Source organism: Morchella sextelata (assembly GCF_020137385.1).
Source record: "Morchella sextelata strain SCLS chromosome Unknown scls_3, whole genome shotgun sequence".
In the NCBI taxonomy this organism is placed as follows: Eukaryota; Fungi; Ascomycota; class Pezizomycetes; order Pezizales; family Morchellaceae; genus Morchella; species Morchella sextelata.
In genome coordinates, this window is record NW_025408618.1 from 3,240,765 (window position 1) to 3,256,922 (window position 16,158).

At 46.5% G+C, this 16,158-nt stretch overlaps 4 protein-coding genes across 4 annotated transcripts; 3 read left to right on the forward strand and 1 right to left on the reverse strand.

Annotated features, from left to right (window-relative positions):
* Nucleotides 1-207: 207 nt before the first annotated feature.
* H6S33_009669 (uncharacterized protein) lies at nt 208-2,286 on the forward strand (the record flags this gene model as incomplete). Its single annotated transcript, XM_044841090.1, has 3 exons — nt 208-346; nt 446-1,175; nt 1,236-2,286. 3 exons carry the CDS (start codon nt 208-210, stop codon nt 2,284-2,286), a joined length of 1,920 nt encoding a protein of 639 aa, XP_044698484.1.
* A 623-nt stretch (nt 2,287-2,909) lies between these two features.
* On the reverse strand, nt 2,910-3,578 carry H6S33_009670 (uncharacterized protein; the record flags this gene model as incomplete). Its single annotated transcript, XM_044841091.1, has 2 exons — nt 2,910-2,943; nt 3,010-3,578. The coding sequence occupies 2 exons, from the start codon at nt 3,576-3,578 to the stop codon at nt 2,910-2,912; spliced, it is 603 nt and encodes a 200-aa protein (XP_044698485.1).
* A 3,069-nt stretch (nt 3,579-6,647) lies between these two features.
* Nucleotides 6,648-9,378, forward strand: H6S33_009671 (uncharacterized protein; the record flags this gene model as incomplete). Its single annotated transcript, XM_044841092.1, has 3 exons — nt 6,648-7,002; nt 7,294-7,798; nt 7,923-9,378. The coding sequence occupies 3 exons, from the start codon at nt 6,648-6,650 to the stop codon at nt 9,376-9,378; spliced, it is 2,316 nt and encodes a 771-aa protein (XP_044698486.1).
* A 1,246-nt stretch (nt 9,379-10,624) lies between these two features.
* H6S33_009672 (uncharacterized protein) lies at nt 10,625-13,483 on the forward strand (the record flags this gene model as incomplete). The annotated part of the gene is made up of 9 exons (XM_044841093.1): nt 10,625-10,747; nt 10,804-11,055; nt 11,136-11,282; nt 11,336-11,415; nt 11,472-11,860; nt 11,923-12,200; nt 12,252-12,380; nt 12,440-12,612; nt 12,673-13,483. 9 exons carry the CDS (start codon nt 10,625-10,627, stop codon nt 13,481-13,483), a joined length of 2,382 nt encoding a protein of 793 aa, XP_044698487.1.
* Nucleotides 13,484-16,158: the final 2,675 nt, after the last annotated feature.

Sequence of the window (16,158 nt, forward strand, 5' to 3'; positions counted from 1 at the left end):
CCCTTCTGAGATGATACACCAGCAGAAGTAGCAAGTTCGTGAGCACAGCTAGACTGTCCTTATGTGTCATCATTCGTGTGCTCCCAAGTCTTAACACTCGACACACCCTCCGACATCCTCGACATGCTCAATCATCAAAAATCATTAAGCTCCATCTCCGATTTTTAACCTCTTTGTTTCATCTTTCATTGTCTACTCACACACACCATGTTACGTTCTCCTGTTCTCCCAACGCGTCGTAAGGCAGTAAAGACATATGGAAAGACTTCTCGCTCCAAGACGGCTTCATTCAAAGTTTTTCAAGATGCCGTTGATAGAGATGACACCGAGAAAAAAAGCTGGCCAGGTAAGGATTACTCATCTCCAAAAGTTATCTCTTATGCCCGTTTGGTCTGATGAGGGATCAATGTCTTTGATAACTCCGATAACTGATTACATACTGCAGCCATAACGTCTTCCCCTCCTATCGTTGGACAACAAATTTCTAGCTCGATATCTGATATAAACCTAACGGACGATCTTGATGACCCATTTGCAGACCCTCTATCTTTGCCTTCAACCAAATCAAAATTCCCAGATCCCATTGCAACTTCCCATCACAGTGATAAAAGAGCTCTAAAAGCTACAGCTTTAAGAGAGAAATCGACAAACCACCCTATTCTGATAAGATCAGCTGCACAAATTAGAGAAACATCTGAAGCTTCCACCACATCTCTTCTTCGCCAAAACATAAAGAATCATCGAACGAAGAAACAGAAATTCAACAATACTCCAAGGGTTATATCTGACGCAAAAACACCATTACGCCCCCAAAAACACAGATATTTAAAACCAGTATACGAGCAACGAGATTTCCCAGAAGCTCAATCTCCAACCAAGATAAGAGGATATATTTCACAAGAAACCGAATCAGATGGAATATACAGCGAGGGGCCCACAATACTAGGAACTCCAGCTAGTGATATGGATGATAATGCTAGTACTACATCTGTGACATGGGTCCGTGAGAGAGCAAGGGACATTTTTAGTGGAACAAGGAAGGCGGCTGGAAAGATTATGGGAGTTGCACCATCGAACGCTAAATGTAGAGATCAAAAGGAGGAACGTCCTAAGCTGAAGGACATTATCAAAAATGGAGCTATTAAGGGTTCTTATGGGGCCATGAACAATCATCTGCAAGTGACGCAGAAGGAGAATATAGACTTTCGAGGAGGTTATGCTAATGACATTTTCAGCAAAAATAAGGGTAGCGTTAGTCTACATGAATATTCACAGGAACCCCTTTCTCGTCCAGAAGATTGCCAAAACAAGGATTCTGGAGACCTGGGTCTCCACAGAACGACTAATTCTAGCCGCCAAAAGAACTTTTGGAGATCGGAGAATATCCAGGATTTATTGATGTTAGGATCGGCGAAAATTCAATACACTAAGAAACAGAAAGATCACAGTTCCAAACACGCTACAGGAAATGAGGATCCCAATTCTTTCCAGAATTCTGTCAATACCAGTCCGCAGGGAAGCGTATATGACCTATCAGATAATGGAATGCCTTCATCAAGTCCATTGTTTAAATCGACCCCAAATAAGGAACAGTGCAATTCAAGATCTAACAAAAACCCATTTTACTCCGATGCCGACTCTTGTAAGGATATGTATATGGATGGATCATTGAATGAAAGATCATCTGATGAGGGCAACGAAACCACAAAATGTGACGAAGACGAATTGCTCGGCAAAAATATACACTATAAAGAGAAAGTGAAGAGGAATGCAATGCCTACGGAAAACCAGCGCCTGATCCTGCGGGCTGCATCATCTGAGGACGAATTTTATCAAGCTCCATATGATTGTCAAGCTCTGAACGACATAGAAACCTTTAGGAAGAGCGTTACAGGGAACGAGGAAGGTCATGTGCGGAGGGGCATTGGGAGTTATAAAAAGAAAAACGTAAAGGCTTTGGATACCGCACATACTAGCAAAACACTTGGCGATGGCCCCCCAAAGGAGTTCAATCAGCGGCAACAACACGGCAAAGATATCATTCATGTCGGTGGCTCAAGAACAAGCAGATATGTGCCAGTCAAAGGAACAGTTGAGGGGGCCGGGAAAAAAAACGACAAAAGTAACCGGGAAAGAGTCCCCTTGAAGAAAAAATCGAGCGGAAGAATTGGGAAGGGTGGAGTAGGTAAAGAGACTAGAAAACGAAAGTCTTCTCGGGGTTATGAAAAACTAGAGGATGATGATATGGATGAGTTGCAGATGGATTTACCATCGATGATGATTTGAATTGGTGGTGAAATTTGGTACACTTAAAGGCTGATGTTTGGGCTTTCACTGGTGAAAATGGGCACTGAAGTTTCTTTCTTTCTTCTATTTTACTCTGGACTAGATGTTGCTTTCTCTTTTATTCATCGTTCAATTTTTAGATCTCCGCTGGAGGTCACTACATGTAAGCGGTACATGTGTTAGATACATGTAGGTACATGGGGCTACTTTTGCTATTGTTGAAGACACACATTTGCTTTCATACACAATATTATCTTTGATCGAATCGAGAGTCTTGCGTTGCGTTGCGGACAGGCAAGTCGGAGATAACTACTATCCAGTTTTACTAACATAAAAGTCCCGTTCCGGGCTGTATGCTGCCATTGATCTGATCCTGACTCCATGTATCCTCCCGGACCGGAGTATGAAAGATCCGATAGGTCTTTGGCCTAAGTTGGATATTAATAGGAAAGGCCTACGATCTTTAATCTAACAAAACCACCAAAATCTATCTCGGTCAGACCCCTCACCAGGTGTAATTATAATTGTGGATCCTTCCGGATGTAGCCACAAGCTTTCGTGTCGCATTTTAGCTTACCTGGTGTTTCTTTTTTTCGCCTGTCTAAGGAACGGGTGTTTTTTGCCTAAGGCCCTGATTGTTCGCTGGAGCAAAGAGGTCTTAGATATCTTTACCGAACGGAACAACCAAGAAAGAAGCTGCGGGAGAACAAGTGAGAAACTAACCCGTGAAGCTTTTGAAGCTCCGGTATCGGCGACCTGGAGATGTAGATGGTCAACAAAGGCACCTTTCTCTTCTTTGGCGGTGTCTTCTCCACGAGAAGAGCGTATGGGTCCTCCTCATCCTCCCCCGCCTTATCCTCGTCGCCCGTCTTCCTTTTCTTTTTCTGTGGCTGCTTCTCCTGCTTCTGCGATCCAGGTAGATCGTTCGTCACACTTGACAGGGCCGTGTACTGGTACCATTGTCCGCCTTTTTCGCCGATGCAGCGCTTGACGATCTCAGCTACCGTGATTGCCTTGGAGGCGGTGGCGGCTTTTGAAGTGATTGAGACGGCGGGGAAATCGGAGGTGATAGCAGTAGCTGTAGTAGCTGTAGTAGTGCTGGAGGCAGTTACGGTTGCAGGCGTGGATGCAGGTTCAGGGTAATTGGGGTTGGGATTGGGATCCTCACGCTGCTCGGGATAGAGCTTGGAGAGACATTGATCCACTTTTCTTACAATGGCGGAGGTTGACACAATGTTGACATTCTGCGCCTCACGGACGGGAGCGGGGGGGATAGCGGTGGGTTTATCCATGCTGTATAAAATGGGATAGGGTAATGATTAGGAAAGGAAGGGAAGGGGTTGATGTTTTCCCTTTCTTCACTCTACAGAGGGAAAAAAAAAAGCGGTTTGGATGAATCAAGATGAATGAGGCTCTGCACGGTTTGGATCGCCGGGTCGCGGCCAAGTTTATTACCTATCAGGGCTAAGGACGAAACCGATAGATAGATCTTCGCCAAGGAGCTAGCAGCCCACTTAACGAAGAAGAACGGAGTGTTTCTCGCTTGACCGTTTCTGGAGGTGTCGTGTGAGAGCGAGTGAGCGAGTGAGCGAGTGTGCAGTGTTCAGCGCTCGGGCCTTTTGGGGAGGGCCAGTGAGGGTTTCGCGTCACTTATTTCGGAAGGGACGATGAGAGGGTGAGGAAGGGAGGCCGGGTAACTACATGTAGGTACCACTGCCGCCGCTATCGATGTGCTGCTGCACTGTGCTTACTGGGAGTTCCCTGTGGTACTCCAGCCGGTACTCTACGTACACATGTAAAAGTACATGTACCTACCTCTACTTTACTCGTAGATAGGCCGGATAGTGAATTGAATGGATGGAGAGACTGGACGAACAGGCAGATACCTGCTTGCTTGCTCGGGTTTCTATGCGAGCAAAATGCACGCATTCTAGGCACGCATTCTCTTTGTTCGTGCGTGCACGGTGCATCGGCTGCGTTAGTTACTACATGTATGTTCCGTTCTTGCTACCGGCTACAATACTTTCCATGGTGGTGGAGGGGGGAGAAGTATGAAGTGTGAGGAAGGAGGGAGCGTTGTGAAAGTATTAAGTTGTAGGGATTGTAGGGAGGAGGGTCTGGGTCTCCTAGCTACAGACTCGTGCGTGCTCCTGTTCCCGAGCGGTTGCTGCAGGTTGAAAGGAAACGACGAACGGGGACGAATAATAGGGTATCTTGCATGCATCAATGAGCAGATTTCCGACTCCCTCTCTCTTGTTTTATTTAATTCCTACCCCCCCTCCATGTAGCTACATGATAAGTTTTTCCTCCCCTTCGCCTGTGAAATCTTCCCCGCGTTTTCTGACACCCCTCCATTGTTGGGTGGTTGTTCGTCCCCTTATTCTCGCGATCGGGTCGAGGTCGAGAAGCGGGCGTTGACACGTCGACGTCGGCCTTCCGTACTAGTAGAGGGTAGAGTATCAAGCACAAGCAACGCAAGAAGGCAGGCGGACGCAGCAAAGGAAGAGGAGAAGAGGGGGAGGGAAAAGCAGAAACTGCAAGATCATCAAGAAGCAGATGCAATACCAATACTCTATCAAGTATCAAGCAAGCAAGCAGCAGCAGCAGCTGGGGCCAGTGATTATTCCGGTGCTGTTGTAGCAACCTATTACTATTATTCCCTGAGCACCCTCTCTCACCATCATTACCAGCAACAACTCTCTTTCTTATCCTCGACGGATTTGATATTACCTCTCTCTCTTCAGGACGTCGCACATGTAGGGGTGTTGGGCGGAGAGGGGAAACATCCAATCGCTGAATAATTTAATTCTTCTCTTGCTATCCATCTGTTTCTGCCTGCTGCTCCCCAGCGAGGTTTTGTAATTAGGGTATGTAGTGTGCTGTGTGTGTGTTTCCCAGAGTAGCGGGCGCCAACCAACAGCCGTGGCCGCCAGTAGAGTACCTTCAGGGCCAAACGGAACCTGTCCCTTCCCTTGTTGGGATTCTCCAGATCTTCTTCTGGTTGATGTTCTATCTGCGAATCTACTCGCCGCTCGAACCCTTATTCCTGCAAGGTGGTAGTCGACGTATTGAACTCCCTTGCTTTAACCTCTGCGCGCCTTGAATGCACATATGTAGACCTAATGTATGTAGTATGTAGGTAGAGCAGGTAGGTACTGATTCCCAACATACCACTGCCACTTCCTCACTTCCAGTTCTAGGTAGGTAGGTACTCATACCCTAGGTAGTTTCTCAATAGCCTGCTCTCGATCGATAAATTCCGGGATATCAAAGTCATAGATAGCAACCACACACATTCAATAGCTTGTAGCTAGCCATCACCACCCTACCTCAGCCTCCCGCAGGCATCCAGAGGGAGTAAAGTAGAGTAAGAAATAAGATTCACTGAACAGGGAGGACGGTGGGAGGCAAGTGAAGAGAGTAGTTAGAGTAGATAGCGCCAGATCTACCTATTACTGCCTACTACTACTCATAACTACCCTGCCGCTCACCACTTTACCTGACGCTTTGATCCTCAGCATCCAACAGTTCGATTCTCGCCTCTCAAACAACTCTTGCTTGCTTTCTCCCGCATTTATTTTTCCCCTTCTCTCTCTCTTTCTCTCCCTCTCTCACCCCTTCTCTCATCCTTCATCTCTCACTGTGTCTCCCTCGAGTCGTTTTCCCTGCGCTTGTCGTACCTTCCCTACCCTACCCTACATATCTCTATCTGCCCCTACTATTTGTGCTGCACCCAGTTATATTTATCCCACCCCCACCATACCTCGATAGAAGACGCAACTTTTGCCTGCCTACCTACCTGCCTACCTACCTGCCTTCCTGCTTGCTTACTGTCTGTGCCATCAATAATATAACAGCTGCTCCGAAGCCTGCTTGGTGGAAAAAAAAATAAAAAAAAATAAATATTTAACATTACATACAGTATTAAAGGAAGAAACCCAGGGAACAGCCCCCCCTCCTTCTCTCTCAAGATCGATCTCTTGCCACAAAGGGGGAAAAAGGGTTCAGAAGTCGCGCGCTCTCTCACTCACTCGCACACGTCAACCATCAACGTCAGTTCCCCCCGTCCCGTTCGAAAGCTTGGAAAGGGAAAGCAACCGCAACCACAACCACAACCATCCGCAACCACCGCCGCCGCCGCCGCCCAACTCAATAGCGACGACGTCAGCATAAATAACACACCTTCGCAATAATACCGTCATCGATTAAAGCCCGCCCCCTCCCCCGCCTAACAAACCAGCATCCCAACAAAAACACTTCTCTCTAGCAGGCGTAACAACCCTCCCCCCGCCATAACTACAACCTTCGGGTTACGCCCCCCCGCGTTCTCCCCCTCCAAACGACTCGGTATCTCAAAGCTCATGGCGGCCACTCCTGCTGCTGCGGCTAGAGATCCCACACCGACGGAAGTCCGGAGAAGGATATCGAAGGCCGGCGCCGTCGCTGGTCCAGCCCGCGACGCAGCCGAGGAGAGGCCGCCAGTCAATAAGAAGGTGAAGTTGGCATATCCGGGGTCCACTGGAAATACTACCACCACCTCCGTCGCTGAGGAGACGCCGCGATTTATAGGAGGGGATTGGAGAATGGGCGGAGAGCGGGTGGCACCTCAACATCACCCTAATGCCCCTCTCCCCCCTTCTGTGGGTGGTTCAGCAACGGCGAATGGCGCGAATGCGACTGGAAGGACGGCGCAGACTACGGCGCAAAGATACCTAGGTACAAAACTACTTATTTTTTCTTTTTTTCGCTTTCTTTTTCCTTACTACTATTACTGCAGCTACACAAGCAACATCGTTTTAATATCGGAAATAAAATATATTACATTTTTTATATTCCAAAAAAAAACAAATATTACTATTTTTATACCACTTTGCGGCTTTGCTATTTTTATTTATTTGCGTATATTTTGCTGCTGCCCAGAGAGAGAGAACGAGAGAAAAAAAGATGAAAAGATCACTTTTGAATGTTGGCTAACACCACATCAAATTGGAAAAATAAAATAAAAAGACCCCAAAAGTCTCCAAAATCTTCGCGAAACAATCTCGCAACAGTTCGACATCGAAATCCTCCTGAAGCATCGAGAATTGGGCCTCATCGAGCAAGAAATCGCCAAAACGCAAATTTGTATCGAGCAGCTCCGGCGCTGTACTGTAAAGCCCTACCAGTCCCCTGAGATATCACTCGAGCCCTACATCCCCGACGCGAAACAGCTGGAGAATGGTCCCCCGGATTACTCACCGCCGCATTGGAGTGTGGTCAATGGCCCCTACACGAGACATTATCAGCAGTGGCTGCTGCCGGATCCTACGTTTGACGGATATGGACCCGAGGGCCCTCCGCAAGTAGTTTTGCCCGCAGGTAAAGGTACCAGGAGTCAAAAGACCGTTGAGCAGACCCAGACATACACGGTAAGCGGGCGGCCTCAGAGACAAAGTGTGATGAAGGTGCAGCAGAGAGGTGGTGCGGGTATGCAGCAGTGTATCTTCCGAAAGAACGATGGCACTACTGTCAGGTATGTTTCCTTTTTTTTCTCTCTTCTCCTTCTTTCTTCGAGACCGACATTTTCCTATTTTGGGATTGCCGATCTATTGCTGTTTTGCGAATATTAGTTACGGAACTGACGCGAGGAAATGAAGACTCGAATGCCTTGATTGTAAACGAAGTGATTTCAGCTCTGCCCAGGGTTTCATTAACCATTGTCGTATCGCACACCAGAGGGAATATGCGTCTCACGAGGCTGCGGCGCAGGCTTGCGGACAACTAGTAGAAGAGACGGAGGAGGGTTTTGCATTGTATCCCAGAAATCCAGTAGATCCACCATCAAGGAATACCCGCCAGACACAACAGACCGTTTCGCCGCAATCATCCTACAGCTCCACACCTCGGGGAAGTCTTTCAGGTCCTTCCGGCGTCCCCATTCCTTCTATACCACCTCCGAAGATTGTACAAACGCCAAAAAACAAGACAACTGCAGCGCAGCGAAAGAATGGGAATCGTGGGACAAGGGCAGTTATGACTACTTCAAGATCGGCGGAAGGGTTCCGGAGACCACCCACACCGCCTATAGATGCGCCAACATTCAAGACACCACACCTGGAGGGGCTGTTAAAAAGGAAGAAAATTGAGGTTGATCTGGCGACGATGGTGAAGGAGGTCAAGGGAGAGAGGATCAACTGGGATGATCACACATATTCAGAAGAGGATGACGATGAATCAGACCAATCTGAGACATCAGTATTATCGCGCAGGGACACTGACGGAGATACTGTTATGACGGATGGTCCTCCGGGGAAGGAAGAACACAGAGAAGTGAGACGTTTCTTGGGAACTGAGACACATGCCGCGATGGTTGCAACTGTACCCGAAAGTTTAACTGTGACTTCGGGTCGGAGTGTGTCGAGAGACTCTCCCACTCCATTTACTACACAACTACCATCGCCACCAGAACCCAAAACAACTCAAACACAGCCTCAGGCAATTGATACAAAGCTCGGTCATCCGAAGCAAGCATCTTCTATGATGCAATCTCTAATTGAGGAGAAAAGATCCCTATTGAACTTTACTGGAATGGATGGAAGCTACGATTACGATGCATCCTCCAGCGACGACGAGGATGGATACAAGAGTGATGCGGACGCTCACGAAGACGTTGAAATGGAAGTTGAGAGCGCGGCCAGTTCTACTAGTGTTGGAGACCATACCACTATCCACGCTGCCAGTTTTGGAATGCGCACTCCTGTCTCGGCGGAAAATATGGGTCGTTCATCTAGCCCACAAAGCCCGCATCCTGTTAGTCATACAGCAGTTGTAGCTCCAATCAGTCCCGCACTTTCGATCGCGACCGACGATATTGGGAGAGATATGGTGACTCCAGTTAGGCCTCACACTCAACAGATGCCTACTCCGTTGATGACACCGATCTCTCCTGCCGCGGCAGCAAACATGTCGAAACAAGTTCGATTCGTCATGCCAAACTCCAAGAACGGGATGCGGAAAAATCCCAGCGGCGTTCTGGAAACCGGCCTTGCGAAGATGAAGTCTGGGAATGCTAGAAAGCCAAGTGATGTGTTTGGCTCTCAAGAGAAAAGGTAGAGATGGCAAGTCTAGAAAAGGGGTTTCTTCTTATTTCTATTTTCGCTTCCTGGGTTAGCTTTGGGGTATTGTTCTTTTTTCTTTCACATTTCATCTGTTACCTATTGTTTAACCTGGGTTGTCATATTTTCTTCTTCTATACTGCTATATATTTATTACTCACGTTAGAAAAACCGATGTGTATTATTTCTTTTTAGTCTTCCCCCACCTCACACCCCCCATCCCGCCCCGCCTTCTTTACACCCCCCTCCCCCTCTCTTCAAATATTACACTCCTGGTGGTCTATCAAAAAGCCCCTGTATTGCCTTTCTTGCAAAAAAAAAAAGCTTTCTATATTGTGATGTAGTCTGTGTATTTTTGCAGGAAAGCAGGGTGCTTAACCTTTTTTGTCAATGATGTGATGCAGCTTAGCATGATTTTTGTGTGTGATGACGAGGATGAGATACGTTGTTCACGACTTCAAAAGTACTTATGTGAAAATGAATGCTGTGTAGATCTCTTTTGGAATTTGAGCTGTGGTGTAGTTCATTCATTGGTGTTGGTGATGAGTACGTATGAGAGAAGACAGAACTGAAATTTGTGTTTTTTTGTCTTGGCTCCTATCTCTTATTCACGATTGATCAGCCTGGGTATCTTTAAATCGCTCGATGTATATACTCAACCCGTGCATGTGTGTTTTTTTGGCTATCGTCTTTAAATGACAAGTGCTGAGGCGTTTCAAGAATTTATCCAGACGTTTCGTCTTACTCTCACTCTATCATCTGGGCTGCTTGTCCCTAGATAGGGAGTCCCGAGATTCCTTATTTTAGAATTCTCACTCGGTTTGCAAATGCAGAGTGATATGTAGTGAAGCGGGGTGAACAACTGATAAGCGTCACGTGACCTCCCTCATGCAGCTCTTCGATCGTTGCACCAGATGCATACAGTATTTTCAGGGTCAATGGCGAATGATCAAACATGCCAAGATCGTTCTGTCTCATTAGTGATTTTCGTTTTCTTCGTGGTTCTACTTCTTTTTATACTTCTTGATTTTTTCTTAATTCCACTATTGAAAACATGCTTTCTGTGCGGTTTTTCTGAGCGTATTCGTCATTGAACCAGGTTCGTCATTGACCCGGAATGGACTTTATAAGCCACTTGGCTATCTAAGGTTTAGTTGTTTAGTTAACGTTGTTCCCTTCTGCCAACCCAACGAAGCTCCAACAGCTTTAACCTCCACGCACATACGGCCCCCAGAGCAGAAACCATGGAGTTTCTTAAGTCTGCAATCGGCTCCGCGATCTCGAAGGGCCCGCCATTTCCCTACGCCTTTGGCGACAGGGTGGATGTCGATAATTCCATATGGTCGCTGTTCAACGGAACAAAAAGGGTAACCTCCTCGGCGATCAAGCTTGTACTGGCTCCTTTGTTGCTAAGGATTTTCAGGAAGACGGGTCGAACTGTAGTATCTTTTCGTTCGAGGTGAACGATTCTACGAGGAGCAGATTACCACTGGCGAAGAACGCGGTGAGGAAGCTGAGGACCTTGCGACATCCGGGAGTCGTCAGGATTATCGATACAGTCGAGACGGATACCTATATCTATATCGCTACGGAGAGGGTCACGCCGTTGAGCTGGCATGTCAAAAGAGATTCATTAAATACGGAAACGATCAAATGGGGGCTTTATAGTACTGCTGTGGGTTCGCATCTACACTTGTAATATTTGCTTTTGGAGAGCTCGGAAAGGCTGATTCTATGAAAAACGGGAGGTGTTAGATTACTTTGAAATTTATCAATGAGGATGCCGCATCTATTCATGGGAATGTTCGAGTGTCTTCAATATTTACGACTGAGAGCGGGGAGTGGAAGCTAGGGGGATTTGAGGTTCTTAGCTCAATGAAGGATGATGACCCGGTTATCTACGTAGGTACAAACTTTAAAATAACTGTTTGAATAGAAAGTTGATGTTGTTTTAGAAATTTGGCAGCTTGCTACCAGACTCAGGAAGATATGCTTCCCCGGAGGTCTTGAAGGGCGGCTGGGATGCTCTAAAGAGGTAAGCCAACGTACAAAAGTGAATCGGATATTTTTTGATGCTCATGTATCTCACAGTCAGGCCGTCAATGCTGCGGATTCATGGAACTTTGGAACCTTGATCTACGAGGTCTTTAATGCCGGCGCATTTACCAATAGCGAGCAATTGATGTCCGCCAAAAAGATACCCCAAAATATGGTTACGCCATATAAACGTTTGATCCAGCAAAACCCGAAGACAAGGCTTTCAATAGCCCATTTCCTGGAGCAAGGGAAAAGAAGTAGAGGTTTCTTCGACACCCCCTTGATTCACGTGTCCGAATTTGTAGAGAATATGGGTGTAAAAACACCAGCCGAAAGAGAGGAGTTCTTAGATAAACTGGGAGATACTGGAGATCAGTTTCCAGAAGCTTTCTTCAAAATGAAGATTTTGCCTGAACTATTGAAAAGTGTAGAGTTCGGTGGAGGTGGGAACAAGCCCGAAATCCCTTTAAGTGATTATAAAGTACTAATCAATCTGGTTGGATAGGCGGACCAAAGGTATTCTCAGTCGTTTTAAATATAGGAGATAAGTTATCAGACGAAGAATGGGAGTCTACCATCACTCCTTGTATTGTTAGGCTATTCGCGGTACCAGACAGGGCAACGAGAGTATTCTTGCTGGACAATCTCCCGAAAATGATTGAACATCTCTCAAACAAGATTGTCAATGACAAGATATTCCCAGAAATGTTGACTGGCTTCTCAGATGTTGCTCCAATTGTCAGGGAGCAGTCTGTTAAAGCAGTTCTTACAGTGGTCCCAAAGGTACGCAACCAAAGTTCTATTCCAGTCCCGGTTCTGACAGAATACGTGAAGCTTTCGGACCGTAGTATCAACGGAGATCTGTTAAAGTATCTTGCAAAGACACAAAATGACGAACAACCCGGAATCAGAACTAATACTACAATCTGCCTTGGCAAGATTGCCAAATACCTTGGACCAAATGTAAAGTGCTATTGTAACCTCATTTTTAATAGTCTTATACTTATCGAATTTTTGCGTAGACGAGAAGTAAAGTGTTAGCGGCGGCCTTTACGCGGGCTCTTAGGGATAATTTTGTGCATGCACGTAACGCGGCATTAATGGCTTTATCTGCTACGGTAGACCTTTTTGATGAGACTGATTGCGCTACAAGGATGGTTCCTGCGATATCACCATCCCTTGTTGACAAGGAAAAGTAAGAAGTCCAGGTGCAGTGTCTTTCAGCTTAAACAAACTAATATATGTGGTCTTTCAGAGTCGTTAGAGTCCAGGCCGCCAAAACTCTTGAAGCGTACCTTCAAAGAATCAAAACCTTAACATCAAATTACCCTGAAACGGTTATTCCCTCTCCAACCGCCGCCTCTGAAGTAGCTACCCCACGCATGGGGACTGTACAGACCGACAATTCGTCATGGACTGGTTGGGCGATAGGTAGCTTTACAAACAAACTGGGCACAGCCAGCGGCGAGATCCAGAGGGCACAGTCGCCAGCTGTTGCAAGTATGGGTGGTGATTATACAAGGTCAGCATCAGTCCCGACCATGTCGCCCTCTCGACCGAACGCACCAATACAGTCAAAGACGGTATCTGCATCATCATTCAACCGCACGACTCTCACTTCACCCCGGCCGGCCTCGTCCTTTCTGGATGATGCCGATAATGAAGATAACGACCCCGAGGCCTGGGGAGATCTGGATGAAGATAATTTCTTTGATGCACCAGAACCGAATAAGCCGAAACCACAGGCTCCCTTGACTACTAAAAAGTCCGCTTGGGACTTCGATGACGCTGAGCCGGATATATCTGCAATGTTGAACAAGTCCAAGGCGCCTCTTCCTAAAGGTCTTGCCAAGAAGTCTACAACTGCTGCTCCACGGATAGGTCTCGGTTCCGCGATGTCGAGCGGAAAGGGGAGTATTGTGGCTGCCAGACAACCCGTTAAAACGGGAGGCGCCATGAAACCAATCGTAGGTGGGGCTGCAGCGAAAAGGACAGAAGTTAAGAAGGTAGAGGATCCGTGGGGAAATGATGACGATGCCGACTGGGGCGATTCATGGGACAAATAAAATAGTTCACCACTTGCCTTTCTAGATGTTATCTGTCTCTGGCAGAGGGGTCTGGTAATATATTTGTTCTTTAGAATTAATTAGGTCGGTTTTATACAATATCGTTCACGAGCAGCTTGATATCCTTTTTGCCTAAATCTTTATTTTCACCATATATGTCTTTGATATAACGGTGGTGGGTAGTAGGCTCAAACTTACCAATGCGACGGTATCGTGTAACACAACCAGAAAAACCCCCAAACGACAAAATATCATAATCAGTAATCTCTCCGACCAACCACCGCCCCTAACCATGCACACCCAATCTCACATCATTCGTGATACCTATATGATACAATGCCCCCTATTTCTGCAGCGTGTTCCACTACATGATCTACATGTGTGGATCGGCACCCGCGACATTGGTCCTAATCCATGACGTAGGATAGATTTTTGGTGTTTGGGAATGTCTTTTATTACGCTGATATAATATGCGTGAAAATAAGGGTGAAACATCTAGGTTAGAGGGATATTTGCGTGTTTGGGAAAGGTGCCAAGAACATTGGATGCTGTAACTGAACCGAGTGATAAATTGTGACCTGGAGACTTTGTGGCTAAAGCCAACTTTCAAGCATATGTAGTCTTGCCTGCCATTGAACTGATGTGCTCTACCATCGTCGAATCTCTTTCAGTGACGTTCCCAAGATGTATTGATTCCGACCCGACAGAGGAAAAGGGCCAGCAAATGCGAAGATCCCCTGAATCGTCAGTGCTGAAGAGTTGGGCCATACAGTAAATTAAACGGGACAGGGACAGATATCGCAAGGAGGTGAAAAGTCTGCATGAGAAGCGACACATGTATCTATAATTTCATCAAGTACATGCACCTAAGCCCAAGTCTCACTCGGGTGGGGACACACGAGAGGCCTCTAGTACACACATCACGAAAAAGAGACATATACCAACTGTAAGGTCTTCCTTACTACGTCAGTATACGGTGGTGATGCAATGATAATTTAGAACCGACCTTGTACCCCCTTAAAATTCTACTGACTCAACCCGAGAGCTCCTATCTTCTGTAGTACCACATATGCCAAACCCATCCAGACCTCATCCCTTCTTCGTTCAGTAACTTCATTGCAGTAGATGGGAGTAGGCGTTACGGTCTTGAGACGGTGCTATGTAGCATAAAAGAAGATGTGACTAAGCTAAGGGTTAATCTTGATCTTAGCTCCTACATTGAGCAGCAAGTAGCAGATGGGCACAAAGCTACTAGAGGTCACAATTGGTTGTCTCCTAAATCACAACTACATGTACGCACACACACACATACGCGCACACGCGCACGTATACACGCAAACGTACACACGTGAGTTCATGCATCTCCAAATTTCTTCTTTTCCTATGAATATTCCTGATTCTCGGCTTGGAGGAGGTGCTCGATGATGATTTACGTGTACGTACGCAGTATACCCATGTAGCTATATTTCATCCTCCTACTCCACATTCTCTCCCTCATCACAGACCAGTCACTTCGTCTTTATTCCACCTCCGGTATGAGGTGGACATCGAGAGGATCCGGGCGCACTCAACCGCCGAACAATATACTTTCCTGTGGGATTGGATACCTATATATACGGCACTATGAGATGGCGTTCCATCGTATTTGGGATCCAGACTTCCCGGATACCTCCATAATTAACTGAGCATTAACCTACCTCGAATATCAGAGTTTTCAAGACGTTAAAGGATGTTCCTAGTGTTCATACAGCACACGGAGTCAGCCAAGCCAAGCTCGCCAACGACATAAATAATGCACGAAGCGATGTGTACCGATCACTATCCCTAAATAGACCGAGTTGAAAGCTTCTGTTAGGTAAGAGATATATATTTCAGCTAATCAGGGGCCCAAACAGCTATATTTCTTCTGTTCTGGGGATAAATAGAGGACGTTGCTTATGAAAGCCAATAAGGAATATTTATCATCTCGAAGGGCTCTTTGGCTGGATTCCATTCGTGAAGGGACTTACTCTCATGTATGATACATCTGAGTCTGTAAGTTACATCCACGAGACACGAAAGTCCCCCTATTGGAAGAGCTCTTACTCCAGCGAATTATATACTAGTATGTGATCAAAGTATCGAAGCTGGTATATTAACCGCATATGTGTAGTACAATCATAGACCATCACTCGTGTTCGCTCACAGGCGCGGAAGATTCTACCGAATTTCTCAATATACCTGGCTAGTCACATATTACTTTCAATTTGGGCCAGACCTATACTGTCAAAAGACCTATGAACTCAACGGTATCGGCCAAGCCTTTCCCGACGCTTTCTCATCCGGAGAAAACCGAAACTACATATATTGCATTGCGCAGACCTCTAGCTTGATTTCCCGGGATTCCCGCGCAAATGTCTTACTATCATGCCGGGGTCAGCCATAAAACTCTCGGTATTGTCCACCGGTGCAGGCCAAAAGTAATTCTAATCACATTCTGTCACTCGCACGGAGTTGCTAATTCGACTAGTGCCAAATGCAGCATGCGGCCTCCCGGGGTCAAAAGAAAAGAGCGTTCCGTAGTAGCCTAATAACAACTTCCCGGAGCCTTCCGTTGACGAATGGCTATCTTTGATCCTAAAAGAAGAGTACAGAGAGTGCACAATGGACGTCACCGATATGAGCTGAGGGAGAGA